Source organism: Corythoichthys intestinalis, chromosome 16 (genome assembly GCF_030265065.1).
Source record: "Corythoichthys intestinalis isolate RoL2023-P3 chromosome 16, ASM3026506v1, whole genome shotgun sequence".
Taxonomy (NCBI): domain Eukaryota; kingdom Metazoa; phylum Chordata; class Actinopteri; order Syngnathiformes; family Syngnathidae; genus Corythoichthys; species Corythoichthys intestinalis.
Window position 1 is genome coordinate 21,484,803 of NC_080410.1, and position 14,575 is coordinate 21,499,377.

The following is a 14,575-nucleotide window of genomic DNA, read 5'->3' on the forward strand; positions in this document are numbered from 1 at the left end:
TCACACATCAAACTCAAACACACATTGTAACTGTTATTCTTAGCCTTCTTATTTAGAAAACATTTGGTCCGCTGGAGCAATTACGTGAAAATTGGGTGCTAAAGTGTCATTTTGAACTGATGAGTTATGACGGTAGAAACACCCACCCATGGGTGGGACTTCAGCATCAGAAGGAGGGGTGACACATAAATACAGTGCATCCACCTTGACGCATGTTAAACACGGCTTCTTCTCGGGAGCGAAGCTTCCAACCCAACCAGCAGACGTCAAAGTTGACAAAGTTCCAAAGATGGCAGAAGGAGCGTGCTGATGTCTAGAAGGATGGCGATTCAGAGCGAAGAGGAAACCGAACAGGAAAGTTCTTCTCTCTGACCTTCAAAAATATAAGACTGCTTTGATGCTGCGAGATCACAGCATCACTTCAGAAGATGTTGGCGCAAAGAAGATGAGGTGCACAGAAAGAGACAGGTAGGAAAAATCTCATCCTCGCTGCTCACAAACATTAAGTGATCATGTTGCACTACCATTGACGGTGATAGATGTGGGAGGGCTGGCAGCATTTGAATGATCGCTGCCAACCCTCCCAGTCAAAATGGATTGGCTGTTCGTCGCCGTAAACAGCAGCCAATTAGTCACATTTTTGTCAAAGTCATAAGAAGCATACTTTTTCAACATATTAAATGTCATTTTGGGATAATTACCCATAAAAATGATCACTATAATTTATCAAGACAAAAGTGACCTCAGGCCAAATAAAGATGCAGTCATATGGAAAAGAAATGCTCTGAAAATGACTACGTGTTCTTCCAAGAACGTAGCCTGAAGCAAACATGGTGTTTGTTTTCCAAACATCGCACTGCGGGCTGAACGTCACTACTGTTTTGGAGTGCGGTTCACTGAATCTTTACATCAAACCAGTTATTGTATTTGTGCAACACTTTTCCACAGCCCCTAGGTTGTAAAGATTGACAGCCAGTCAAATTAGTGTAGGGCGCTCATGATGGATATGTACAGTATCTGAGTGTCTTAAAGTGAAACAAAATGGCCCCGATAATGTTTTTGTCCACAAATTTTGTGTACCTTGCTTGTCATCATCGTAGCATTGATTATATTTCTTTTACGGACCACAAATTCTCAAAGTTTTTGCCATTATTCCACTGCCAGTACCTACTCGACGCAATCTGCTTCGATTTACTTTTCCTTGATTTTTTCCGTATCTCATAATTATGTGTTCAAATGTGCGTAATGTGAGTTTCAGTTTGTGTCCACCTTTTTTTCCACTAGCCGTCATCAACTATAATCCATTGGATCAACCTGCCTGAAGATGGCAGAATACAATATCACGTCAGTGGACACTTCAATCCCTCAGTCCCATATGACGGGCCACAACGTAAACATGTCCAACGGGACCGAGCAACCGTCCTTCCGTATGGTCACAGCGGTCGTCTACAGCATTGTCTTCATCGTGGGTCTCCTGGGCAATTCGCTGGCCATTTTTGTGTTGATCCGCTACGCCAAGATGAAGACCGTGACCAACATATACATCCTCCATTTAGCCGTGGCGGATGAACTTTACATCTTAGGAATCCCCTTCCTGGCCACCAACAGTGTTCTTGACTATTGGCCCTATGGCGATTTCTTCTGCAAGGCGTGCATGACCGCTGACGCCATGAGCCAGTTCATGTCAACCTTTTGCCTGACGGTGATGAGCATCGATCGCTATCTTGCGGTGGTTCATCCCATAAGCAGCGTCAAGTGGAGGAGGCCACAGGTGGCCATGATCCTCAGTGCCATGCTGTGGCTCGTGTCTTTTCTGGTCGTGCTGCCAGTCACCATCTACTCACACGTGCAGGAAGGCTTCAACACCTGCAACATCACGTGGCCTGAGATGCAGCCCTGGTGGTCTGTTGTCTTTATCCTCTACACATCCATCCTAGGCTTCTTCGGACCGCTGTTTGTCATCAGTATCTGCTATTTGCTCATTGTCATCAAGGTACTTGTAACAGTTACTTTTGCATGTGGTACGCTATTTTTGTTTAATTTAACTAATCTTTTTGTCTCTCCAGGTGAGGTCAGCAGGCGTGCGTGCAGGTGTGACCAGGCGGCGTAGGTCGGAGCGTAAAGTGACCCGTATGGTGGTGATCATTGTTTTAGTCTTTGTACTTTGTTGGATGCCCTTCTTCACTACCAACATTGTAAATCTGATATACACCATCCCTGAGGACGATGCCATAGCTTCAGTCTACTTCTTCTTAGTCACTCTCACTTATGTGAATTCCTGCGCCAACCCAATTCTCTACGGTGTTCTCTCAGATAAATTCAGACAGAGCTTCCAAAGAGTGCTCTGTTTCCACAAACCAAAAGGGGTTGCCAATGTAGAACAGAGGGATGCTAGACTCGCTACACCCCAGGAAGCAAAAATGGGCAACCATGAGCCCCTTTTCCCATCCAGGAATCCTAACCACAATGGATACGCACAGAACATACAGGTAGGCTCTCCTGACCTTTATGAACAAATACTGAGGTAGTTGATATAACGTATTGGCCCGAATACAAGACGGTGTTTTTTGCATTGAAATATGACTGAAAAAGAGGGGGTTGTCTTACATTCACCGGCCACTTTATTAGGTACACCTGTCCAACTGCTCATTAACACTTAATTTCTAATCAGCCAATCACATGGCGGCAACTCAGTGCATTTAGTCATGTAGACATGGTTTAAGACAATCTCCTGCAGTTCAAACCGAGCATCAGTATGGGGAAGAAAGGTGATTTGAGTGACTTTGAACGTGGCATGGCTGTTGGTGCCAGAAGGGCTGGTCTGAGTATTTTAGAAACTGCTGATCTCCTGGGATTTTCACGCACAGCCATCTCTAGGGTTTACAGAGAATGGTCCAAAAAAGAACAAATATCCAGTGAGTGGCAGTTTTGTGGGCAGAAATGCCCTGTTGATGCCAGAGGTCAGAGGAGAATGGCCAGACTGGTTCGAGCTGAAAGAAAGGCAACAGTGACTCAAATAACCACCTGTTATAACCAAGGTAGGCAGAAGAGCATCTCTGAACGCACAGTACGTCAAACTTTGAGGCAGATGGGCTACAGCAGCTTATGACCACGGGTGCCACTCCTTTCGGCTAAGAACAGGAAACAGAGGCTACAATTTGCACAAGTTCATCGAAATTGGACAATAGAAGATTGGAAAAACGTTGCCTGGCTACTTTCAGCAGGATAATGCGCCATGTCATAAAGCTGGAATCATCTTAGACTGGTTTCTTGAACATGACAATGAGTTCACTGTACTCAAATGGGCTCCACAGTCACCAGATCTCAATCCAATAGAGAATCTTTGGAATGTGGTGGAACAGGAGATTCGCATCATGGATGTGCAGCCGATAAATCTGCACCAACTGTGTGATGCCATCATGTCAATATGGACCAAACTCTCTGAGGAATGCTTCCAGCACCTTGTTGAATCTATGCCACGAAAAATTGAGGCAGTTCTGAAGGCAAAAGGGGGTCTAACTCGTTACTAGCATGGTGCACCTAATAAAGTGGCCGGTGAATGTATATTCGGGGTCTAGACATCTGTCATGACAGATCTCAGCTACTCTCAAGTCTAACCAGTTTGCATTATTTTATTGCAATTTTTTTTTCTTATTCAGATTTGTTTCAAGGCTACAGTTACAGTTGTTGTTTATTCACAATAGATTGGTTTATTTACATTTCAAAAACCAGAAGCCATTCATTTACGAATGTGATTGCACTTTAGTTTACATATTTAAATGTTCAGATATTAGGATTTGAGTGAGGCAAAATAACATGCTTTTTCTCTCAAGTATATTGTAATAATAATTTGTTTCAGATGTACTGTAATTATTTTCTGTATAAAAATTTATTTGGTGTTCAAAAAGTCTTTTTTCAAACTTGAGTCTTGAAAAAGAGGGGGGTCGTCTAATAATCAGGGCCATCTTATATTCGGGCCAATACGGTATACAGTACCAGACAAGTCCTGACCTGAGAAATGTATTCAATCAGCTATTTCCATAATTTCATAGTTCTGAGGTTTGGATTTTGAAAATCAGCTTTCAGCTCCCTGCATGAATTTTTCTCCAGACTTCCTCCCACTTCAAAAAAACGGGCATGTTAGGTACATTAAATAATCTAAATTGCTGTTAAGTGTTATTAGTCTATCTAGTATATGCGTGGTGATTGATTGCAAACTAAACTGAGATGCACCCAGCCTTTAACCCAAATCAACAAGATCACTAATGAAGTGATATTTGAAATAGATTAAAAGTTTAAGCGAAATTTGGAAGGAAAAAAAAAATGGTTTGTCAGAAACTTGAAGATAGATAGAAGAAGATAGAAGATAGCAACAGTCAAAATGAAAGTATTACCACAAATAAACTATTTGTTCTCAATGATCCCCTTTAAACCCACTCAAAAATGGTTTCAAGACCTAGACTCAGCCGTCACAAAATTCTACTTTAAAAACAAGAAAAACCGAATTAGCCTTGCCAAATTGCAAAGAAATAAACCAGAGGGGGGTCTAGAGGCCCCTAATTTCCAACACTATTATATAGCAAATCAAATACAATATCTTATTAGGTGGTTATATCTTAACACTGAACAACAGTCATGGCTAGAATTAGAGCAAACAGACTGCAACCAAATACAATTGGCAAACCTCCCCTTTATTAGCTCTAGTATTAAGCACCATAGCTGCTTCAAAAACCCAATGATAGCATGTACCTTGAAAGCCTGGTGGAGAGGTATGGAAATTACGCAATCACAACAAGCCCCGTGTAAATTCTCACCAATCTGGCACAACCCAGACTTTGTAGTTAATAAAATTCCTATTTATTTCAGCACATGGGATGATACGGGAATAAACCAGTTACAGCATTTGTTTAAAGATAATACATTCATGTCATATGAAAAAATAGTACAAGATTTCCAGATCAAAGGGGTCAATTTCCTTCAATACAATAAAATCAGGGCAGCCATCAGAAGCAAATTTCCATCACTAACGGGTACGTTAGACCCACCACCTTTCGTAAATAAAAAAATAAATATACATCCTCAACAAAAAAAAATACTTTCAAAAGTATATAAAGCCCTCTCATGTAACAACTCTACTTGCCTACCAATCGAAAAATGGAATAACGAACTTTCGGTAACATTAGATAATAACTATTGGTCCAACATCTGTAAAAATGCATTTATAATGACAAAGAATAAGAACCTTCAGCTTATACAGTTCAAAATACTGCACAGATGGCATATTACTCAATCTAAAATGCACAAAATGGGGTTCTCCCAATCCGATAAATGTATAAGCTGCAACGAAGATATTTCAGATACATACTTTCATGCTCTTTGGCAATGTAAACCAATACAAGATTTCTGGGCACAGGTAACGAAGAAACTCTCTTTCCTATTGAACTGCAGGATTCCATTGTCTCCAACTCTTTGTCTGCTTGGCGATCTGAATACAGTGAATATCTCTATCCATCAAACCCGTCCACTACTAGCAAGTCTAACGATAGCCAAAAAAACAATATTGTTGAATTGGAAAAACAAACAAAACATTAGCATTAACCAATGGCTAAATCTAATCATTGAATATATAACATTAGAGAAAATATCTGCCAAACAGACAAATAAAATGGACAAATACGAACAACAGTGGGAAACGGTCGCAAGAATGATGAACATAGACTAAGGATTCTCTCTCACCTGCGAAGGAATGCCACAAAAATAATAAAATTGTATACATAAATGGATGTATGCGGGGTGTCCAGGGAAGTTGTATGCATCCTTCTGCAGCTGGAAACTGGACATGTTTAAATCCGAACTGTTTTATACACTCCCAACAGCATGTAATAAATAATTTTTCTTCCTTCACAGTTTAGTCGGTCAATGGGCTTATTTTACAAGGATACTCATGGACAATTTGGTTTCCAGCTGCTGGGGATCATATGCAACTTTTTTGGGAACACCCTATATATTACTTATCAGACTTGGAACAATTAAGGAACTATGCGTAAATAATACACTTCACTGGTCCTTGGCATACATCTAATGGTGTTTGATAAACCTCTTCTTCTATCAGCTTTACAGGTGGAGTTTGTTGGCGTCCTGCCCTGGGCCGTCCCGCCGCCGGTCTTGGCCCCCGGGATTTTCGGCCGGGGCTTGTCCGGTTGCGTCTGGCTGTGCGGGGGGTCCCGTCGGGCGCGCGCTGGTGTCGTGGGCGGGTGGGGGGGCCGTGCGGGTGCCGGTCCGGGGCCGCGGCCCTTCCCCGGCCGGCCGGGGTGGGGTTGGGGTTGGGGTGGGGGCCGGGGGGTGTATGCGGCAGCCATGGTTCCCTCCCAGGTCCGCCCGGCCGGAGCCGTGTCTCCCTGTACCGGGTGCCGGGGAGGTGCCCTCTGGTGCCATACCGCGCGCCCCTCTTGGCCCGGGGGTGGGTTGTGGGGGGTGCGCTTCTCTCCCCTTGGTCTGTTTCCGGCCCTGTCTGCCTCCCTGGGCCGCGGCGGCCGCGGCTGCCCCCCGGCCGGCGGGGTCGTTAGCGGGGCCTCTTGGGGCCCGCGGGGCCTAGGGTGAGGCTTGTTGTCCCTTGCCGGTGGGGTGGACGCCCCCTGGTCGCCGGCGCTTGGTGTGGCGCCTGCTCGGGGTGCGGGGTGGGTGCTCGGTGGGTGGGAGGGGGGTGGGCGGTCGCGGAGGCGCCGTGGGTGTTCTGGGGCGGGGATTGATCGGGGCCCTGACGCTTCTTCCGCCCTGGGGCCGGTGGTTCTGGTGGACGGGGCCACGCCCGCGGGAGCCTGCCTCTTAACTCACGCACTTCTCACTTCGGCACTGTAAATATTTTTCACCCTGGCACTTACATGCTCATACATTTCTCCGGGGAGAGTTGGGACGGGGCTTTACAGTCCCAGCCCGACTCCCCCCTGTTTTTAATGCACCACACACCAAGGTTGTGGGATGGTTGGGACCTGCTGGGGGGGGGGGGGGGCCTCACGGCTGCCTCCTCACCACAGGCCCCGCCATCCCTGCACCTTTTTTAAATGCACCACACACATCATACTCCACAGGAGAGCTCTGGCAAAGGGCGGTGGGACGGGCGGCTGGACAGAAACTCCATGCTGCGGTCCCACTGCCCCAAGCCAAGCTCTCCTATTTTAATGCATACATTGCACTACCCTCCCCTCACACCCCCATCACGGTGCTGGGTGATGGCTGCCAGTCGGGAACCTGGCAGCCACAGTAATAGGGTGCTAGGTGGGTCCCACACTTTTTCTATATGGCGTGGCTCCCGGGGTGTGGCCTCCCCTCTGCCTCGGCTGCCGGCCGCGGGAGTGGGTTGGGGGGTCGGGTCTCCGATCTTGCGTCACCCCATGGCAGTCCCTGGGCGTTCTCCTGCCTCCGCCTTCCCCTCTCTTCTCTGGCTGGGCGTCCGCCCTGCGCTCCGTCGCGGGTCGCTGGCTGGGCGCCGGTGTATCAGCGGGGTGTCGCCTGCACCGGCGGGGGACCCTGCCTTGCCTGGGGCTTGGTGGGCCGCTGGGGGTCCCGTGGCGTGCCGTGCCGGTTGGGGGGCTGTGGCTCGTGGTCCGGGTGGGCGGGCGGGGGTGGGTGTAGGCGTGGGGTTGGTGATGCGTCCCCCCCTGCCATCCCTGAAGGCCGGTTGATGGGCGCGCGGGTGGCCCGGGGGACCACCCTGGGTCCCGGGGGGGGGTGACGGTGGCTCCTTTGCTGGGCGGTTGGAGGAGGGATGGGCTGCGCGTGGATCCCCCCGCCCCCCCGCCCGCCCTCCCTCCCCGGGCTGGCTGGGTGTGGGCCGTGGCCCTGGGTTGGTGCCCGCGCGGTCTCTCCGCCCGTCTGCGTGGCTGTCGCGCGCCAGGTGGGGCTTGCGTGCTGCTGGATGTGGTAGGGCATGCTCGGGTTGGGGGTTCCGGTGCCGGGATTGGCGATGCGGCGGCGTAGGGTTGGTCGCCAACGGGCTTTCACTCATAAGAGATTCACACGATTACTGGGTTCTAGATCACAGAACTGATTTGTGTACACTCTACCCCTTTCAATCACTTAGTTTATAGTCTTATAGACACCCCCACCCCCATTCTCCTCTTTCACTGGCCAATAGGCCCCCACATGGTGTAAACCGGAAATACATCTCGCTGACGATAGCACCAGCATATTAGTAACTAGTTTAGATGTTCAATGTATTTCTTGTTGTTGTTTGTGTATGTGTTTCTTTTCTTTCTTCTCTTGTATTTCTTTTCTTCTGTCCCCCCATAATCCCTTCCTGTTCGCTGCTTTGTCATAATAAAAAGGTATTTTGAATGATCACAATGGGAGTATGTCAGACTCTCAATGTGAAACATTAAAACTGTTCAGAATCCGGGCACTTAGACTTCCATTCTCTGTGTCAAACAGCTGAACAGGACAGGTTTAAAAAAAAAAAAAAAAAAAAAAAAAAAGAAACTTGAAGATGTCTCTTATATCTTAGTAAATACTGTATGTTATCTTTTCATTGGGCAGAACAGTGTTGTTTTTGGCAGCCCTTTTAATTTTCATCCTAGTCTTAGACGATAATAGTCATTAGTCTTAGTCATATTTCAGTCATCTCAAAATGTGTTTGTTTTCGTCAAGTTTTTTTTTTTTTTTTTTGATGAAAACTCAAGACTAATTTTGTCTAGTTGGAGTCGACCTTTACTAGAATGTTTTTGTCTGTAAAGTTAAAAAAATACTCCAAAAATAAATAAAGGTTCCCAGCTATTTCAAATGAACAGAATGACAGACAAGCACATACAGTGAATAAAATAAGTATTTGAACACCCAGCTATTTTGCAAGTTCTCCCACTTAGGAATCATGGAGGGGTCTGAAATGTTTATCCAAGGTGCTTGTCCACTGTGAGAGAGATAATCTAAAAAGAGAAATCCAGAAATCACAACGTATGATTTTTTTTTTTTTTTTAAGAATTATTTTTGTGATAGTATAAGTGAAATAAGTATTTGAACACCTGAGAAAACAAATGTTAATATTTGGTAAAGTAGCTTTTGTTTGAATTACAGAGGTCAAACATTTCCGGTAGTTTTTCACCAGGTTTGCACACTGCACGAGGGATCTTGGCCCACCCCTCCACACAGATCTTCTCTAGATCAGTCAGTGGTCTGAGCTGTCGCTGAGAAATACGGAGTTTGAGCTCCCTCCAAAGGTTTTTTATTGGGTTTAGGTCTGGAGACTGGCTAGGCCATGCTAGAACCTTGATATGCTTCTTACGGAGCTACTCCTTGGTTTTCCTGGCTGTGTGCTTTGTGTAATTGTCATGTTAGAGGACTCAGCCGCGACCCATCTTCAATGCTCTGACTGAGGGAAGGACCTAACCCTTCCCCAAAATCTCAAAATACAGGGCCCCAGTCATCTTCTCTTTAATATAGTGCACTCGTCCTGTCCCATGTACAGAAAAAACACCCTCAAAGCATGACGCTACCACCCCCATGCTTCACAGTAGGGATGGTGTTTTTGGGATAGTACTCATCATTATTCTTCTTCCAAACACTATGAGTGGAATTATGACCAAAAAGTTTTATTATGCTATCATCTGACCACAAAACGTGCTCCCACGACTCCTCTGTATCATCCAAATGTTCATAGGTTAACTTAAGATGGGCCTTGACATGTGCTGGTTGAAGCAGAGGAACCTTCCGTGCTATGCATGATTTCAAACCATGACGTCTTAGTTTATTATCACCAATAACCTTGGAAATGGTGGTCCCAGCTCTTTTCAGGTCATTGACCAACTCCTATCGTGTAGTTCTGGGTTGATTCCTCACCTTTCTTAGGATCAGTGAGACCCCACGAGGTAATATCTTACATGGGGCTCCACTCCGACTGAGACTGACCGCCATTTTCTAATGATTGCTCCAACAGTCCAACAGTATACCTTTTTCACCAACCTGCTTGGTACTTGCTCTATATCCCATACCAGCCTTGTGGAGATGTACAATTTTGTTTCTGGTGTCTTTGGACAGCTCTTTGGTCTTGGCCGTGTTACAAGTTTGAGTCTTACTGATTGTATGTGGTGGACAGGTGTCTTTATGCAGCTATCGACCTCAAACAACTGCATCTGATTCAGGATAATACATGGAGTGGAGGTGGACTTTTAATAGGTGGACTAACAGGTCTTTCAGGGTCAGAATTCTAGCTGATAGACAGGTGTTCAAATACTTATTTGCAGCTGTATCACACAACTAAATTGTTAAAAAAATCATGTATTGTGATTTCTGGATTTTTCTTTTTAGATTCTCTCAGACAGTGGACATGTACCTACAATGAAAATTTCAGACTCCTCCATGATTTCTAAGTGCAAAAACTTGCAAAATAGCAGGGTGTTCAAATACCTATTTTCTTCACTGTATTGTAGCATCTACAAAGACAATGCCAACTTGGTGATAATACACACCCAGCAGGAAAACCACATTATTACTGTATGTAAAAAAAAAAAATTAAAAAAAAAGCTGTCCACTGCTACGGTGCAGGCTAAGTACACAAAAAATGTCAAACATCGTGAACATGTTACGGGAGCTAGGGCGCATTTTCATTTCGTTCTCGTCTAGTCAGACGAAAACTGGCATTAGTTACGTTATGTTTTTGTCTCCCAAAACACTTCATGTTATGAAAAAATTGTTTGTTGACTAAATGTTTTGGTTATAGTCAATCTTTGACGAATGCAACACTGGGGCAGAATTTCACAGCTGACACTGCAACAAAGTAGATTAGTTAATGTGCATTTTGTATAACAGAATCAATGTGCTGCCTTTTAAATGCTGGTAATTCAAGACAAGACATCCCTAATTAAAATGTCAAAATTGGACCCAAAGTGTCAATTTCTTTAATGTACGTACCACTACACCATCAGCGGTTTACAGTAGTTAATCTAGATGCTCACTGACTAAAAATCTTGCAAGATTTGCTGAGATTTCATGAATGACAGATGTATTTTTGTAAGTTTTATAATGTATGATTAAAGTTCTACTTTATTGTAATACCTTTCTGTATTTGTTTACAGTGCATCCAAATGGAGGGTGTTCGAAAACTGGATGAACCTTTACCTACTTCCCTTTAACTAGGCATCAACATTGTCCAGCCATATGGAAGTGCCACCATTTACTTGTAGAAGTAAGACTGACTGGTGTTTTCAACAGAATGTTCATTTTTGTAACGCTAGGACTCAACTGTTATTTATTTTTGAATTTGAAGAGGCTGCATGGATTAAATTCAGTTATTGGGAAAATCCCTGCCAAACACAAAACTCTTGTCATTTAAAAAAAAAAAAAAAAAATGTGATTAATCTTCAAAGAGCCACCTTGCATATTTTCTTTTTTTAATGTAATAATACTTAACTGTATTTGCTGTTGGAGTCAATTGATGAAATTATTCCATGACTAAGAGCAGTATCTTTGCATGATGTTCATTTGTCATAGTTTTACATGTTTCAGGGACATAGAAGATGTGTTTGCTTTTTTTTCTTCCCAAAAATGAAACCGCTCGACACATTTCAAGCATTAAAAAAGTTTTTTTTTTTTTTTTTTTTTCTGCAGACGACATAGGATACACTCAAAACATTCCCATACTTCTTGTTCCTTTCTCCAGAGTTAATTTGATGGCACACAAAGATTGCCAGTAATTATGTCTTCCAGTCGCACTTTGATCTAAAAATAAGCAAATTGTCTTTATGACAGACACTAGGTTTCACTTTTGAGCTGAATATTTTTGTTTTCATTACAGAAAATAATTTTATCTCCTTGACATTTTGGTCAATAGGTCTGACATTTCACCGAGTTATCATGTTTCACTGCCATGGACGGCGACAGATGTCCAATCCACTTTGACTAGGCCGCTGCCAACCCTTCCAGTCAAAATGGGCAGGACGCCTGTTGCTGCATACACACTGCAAATGTGTAAAAGCCAGAGGTTTTCCAACAACTTTTATATTTATTAAACGAACAGCATGTAAACTATCCTTTTGATCCAATCTGACATGACAGAATTCATGTGTGAGAATGTTGTCCCATGATAATTATTATCAAAGTCAAAATATGATTAAAGAGGCATTGTTTGGCCCGAAACCGTGACACTTAGCAGCTCTTTTTTTCCCATTATTTCACTAATAAAGAATTCCGCTCAAGGCAAAGCAACGGCTTGAGAGTCTGCGTTTATTGTTGCTGGTGGTTGTTACTGTTTCTATTCATAGTTTTATAACCTGTGTAAATGCAATTCACTCTCAGAGGTGGGTAGAGTAGCCAGATTTTACTCAAGAGTAGCGTTACTTAAAAATAATATTACTCAAGTAAAAGTATTCATACAAAAAATATACTCAAGTACAAGTAAAATAAAATGTATTTGGTGAAAAGAATAATGAGGTAATGAGTAACATTGTGAGTAGCTGCTTATGATTTTTTCTTAGCACAAAGTTATCTATATGTACTGTTATTATTACATTGTACTATAACCTATTACATAACCACATTAGGCCAAAGAACTACAAAGAAAAATCATTGAATTCCAGCAAGAGAAAAAAAATCTCTAGAAATGAAGTGTCATTCGTCCAAAGAGCATGAGTGCCCTCCAGTGGAGAAAACGTATTTCCTATTATGAAATTAAAAGGATCATATCGCCGGTTTTCCATGGTCAATTTGTCCCAAATTAAAAACTGGGAGAGAGGAAAATCAGCGCTTTGGAGTCATGTTGATGGTAGCTCTCTGTCTTTTATACGGTGCTTTAAAGACGCCATGTGATTGAACAGGCCGGTGTGATTAAAAAACAGCAAGCTTGAGTCCGATTGGTATAATGGAGTCATGTGATTGTCGTTGCGATGTCTCATTGGTGAAACTGATAGACCCACTGTATGCATCTCTGGCAAAAAAAAAAAAAAGTAAAATGTAATATGTAAAATAAAGAGGAAAAATGTAACTAGTCTAGCCCAAAGTAGCGAAGTTAAGAGTAGTGTTTCTTCTTCACAAATCTACTCAAGTAAAAGCAAAAGTATGATTTACTAAAACAACTCTTAGAAGTACATGTCTCTAAAATTTACTCAAGTAAATGTAACGGAGTAAATATAACCCCATACGTTACTACCCACCTCTGTTCACTCTACAGTAAAATGTGGTTTACTTAGACTTAAATGAGACAACAAAATCTTTTAACTTTTAGTTCATCCTGCCCTCATGTGGTCGCTATACGGCATGACACTTGTGCAACACAACACGCTTATTAGAGTCCGCTGCTGTCGATGCCAGCATGAAAACAGAAAGTAAATTAGAGCCGCGCGCTCTTGCTCATCGTCACAGTCAGCCCCGCGGTGCGTTCAGGTAAAGCAAAAAAAGTCGGGCACATTAGAACCCAATTCATTACATTATTACAGGTATTATTATTATTACTATTATTATATAATATTATTATTCTGATTTTTATTCTTAATTTATTTGTTTTGGTCATTGTAATTGCTATTTGGAATAGTAACAGCAGTATTTGTTAAGGATTTAGTGTAGGTTTTTTGGCTGTGGAACGAATTATTGGAATTATAATGTATTCTTATGAGAAAATCCTGCTCGACATACAACCATTTCGACTTACAAACAAGGTCCTGAATTAACTTCGTACGTAGAGGTACCGCCCTACCTGTCAAGTTGTACGGTTTCGGCGTAATTTGTACAAGTGAGCACTGATTTTTAAATGTGAATGCCATAGGTTCAAAAGCTGTACGTTTTTCGTGCATTACGTTTTTTTTCTCCGTTGGATCGATTGATTGATTAATCAATCAATCAATCAATTTCGAGCAGTAATAACAAAGACAGCAAGAATAGGGAAAAACAAATAACAATAGTACCAGTAATGTTGACTTTAACAAAAATTAATAACAAATACATACAGTACAAAAATTCAATGTAAATACAGTCACTTCCCAAAATCGTCATCATCATTACACTATCACCACCACCATCACTACCACCGCCATCATCGTCGGCATTATCGCCGTCCCCATTTATTGATTGTAAATTCAAAATCAAAATTTATGTAATAACAGCTTTACTGGTGCCAGTGGTGATAATTATTGAAATGTGTATTATTCATCATCCAATGTTATTTGTGGACCTGCTGCCATAGGGAAACAACCCCCAGGCAACAGGACCACTCATTGCTACGTGTCCTAACTGTGCATTAAAAGACAAGATTTGGGTACTTGAGCCAAGGGGTTAACCTCCAGCGTCAGGGCTCCCACTTGCCAGCCCTATACTCCAAGTTTAATTGAATGTGTAGCCATATAACATGCTTGCATACTAGTTCATTTATATAGATATGTATAACCATTTAACTATCACCATCGGCACCGGCATTATATTTTACTCAAAGACTTGTTCATAACAATAAAATCTGGACTGTCTATTTGATTAGAGCAATAGTGACAACACCAACAATGAAAATGACAGGTATGTGGGTAGGTTATTACGTTGGTTAAATGACAAAAGAAAAGTCAGAGACACGGAGAGAGAAGAACGAAGTGAGTCGGAGGGAAGAGTG

The 14,575-nt window shown here is 42.9% G+C and overlaps 1 protein-coding gene and 1 long non-coding RNA gene across 3 annotated transcripts in view; one reads left to right on the plus strand and one right to left on the minus strand.

Annotated features, from left to right (window-relative positions):
* The window catches only part of LOC130931884 (uncharacterized), a 37,862-nt gene that overhangs the window by 9,702 nt on the left and 13,585 nt on the right, over nt 1-14,575 (minus strand). The gene's annotated exons all lie outside the window — the stretch shown is intronic.
* LOC130931883 (somatostatin receptor type 5-like) lies at nt 235-12,129 on the plus strand. Of its 2 annotated transcripts, XR_009067320.1 has the most exons (5): nt 235-468; nt 1,285-1,993; nt 2,067-2,489; nt 11,064-11,173; nt 11,819-12,129. XR_009067320.1 is itself a non-coding variant. In XM_057861068.1 (4 exons), the coding sequence occupies exons 2-4, from the start codon at nt 1,325-1,327 to the stop codon at nt 11,118-11,120; spliced, it is 1,149 nt and encodes a 382-aa protein (XP_057717051.1). In that variant the 5' UTR covers nt 235-468; nt 1,285-1,324; the 3' UTR covers nt 11,121-12,129. The 2 variants fall into 2 exon arrangements, 1 of the variants encoding a protein (XP_057717051.1); XM_057861068.1 differs by having other exon boundaries at nt 11,064-12,129.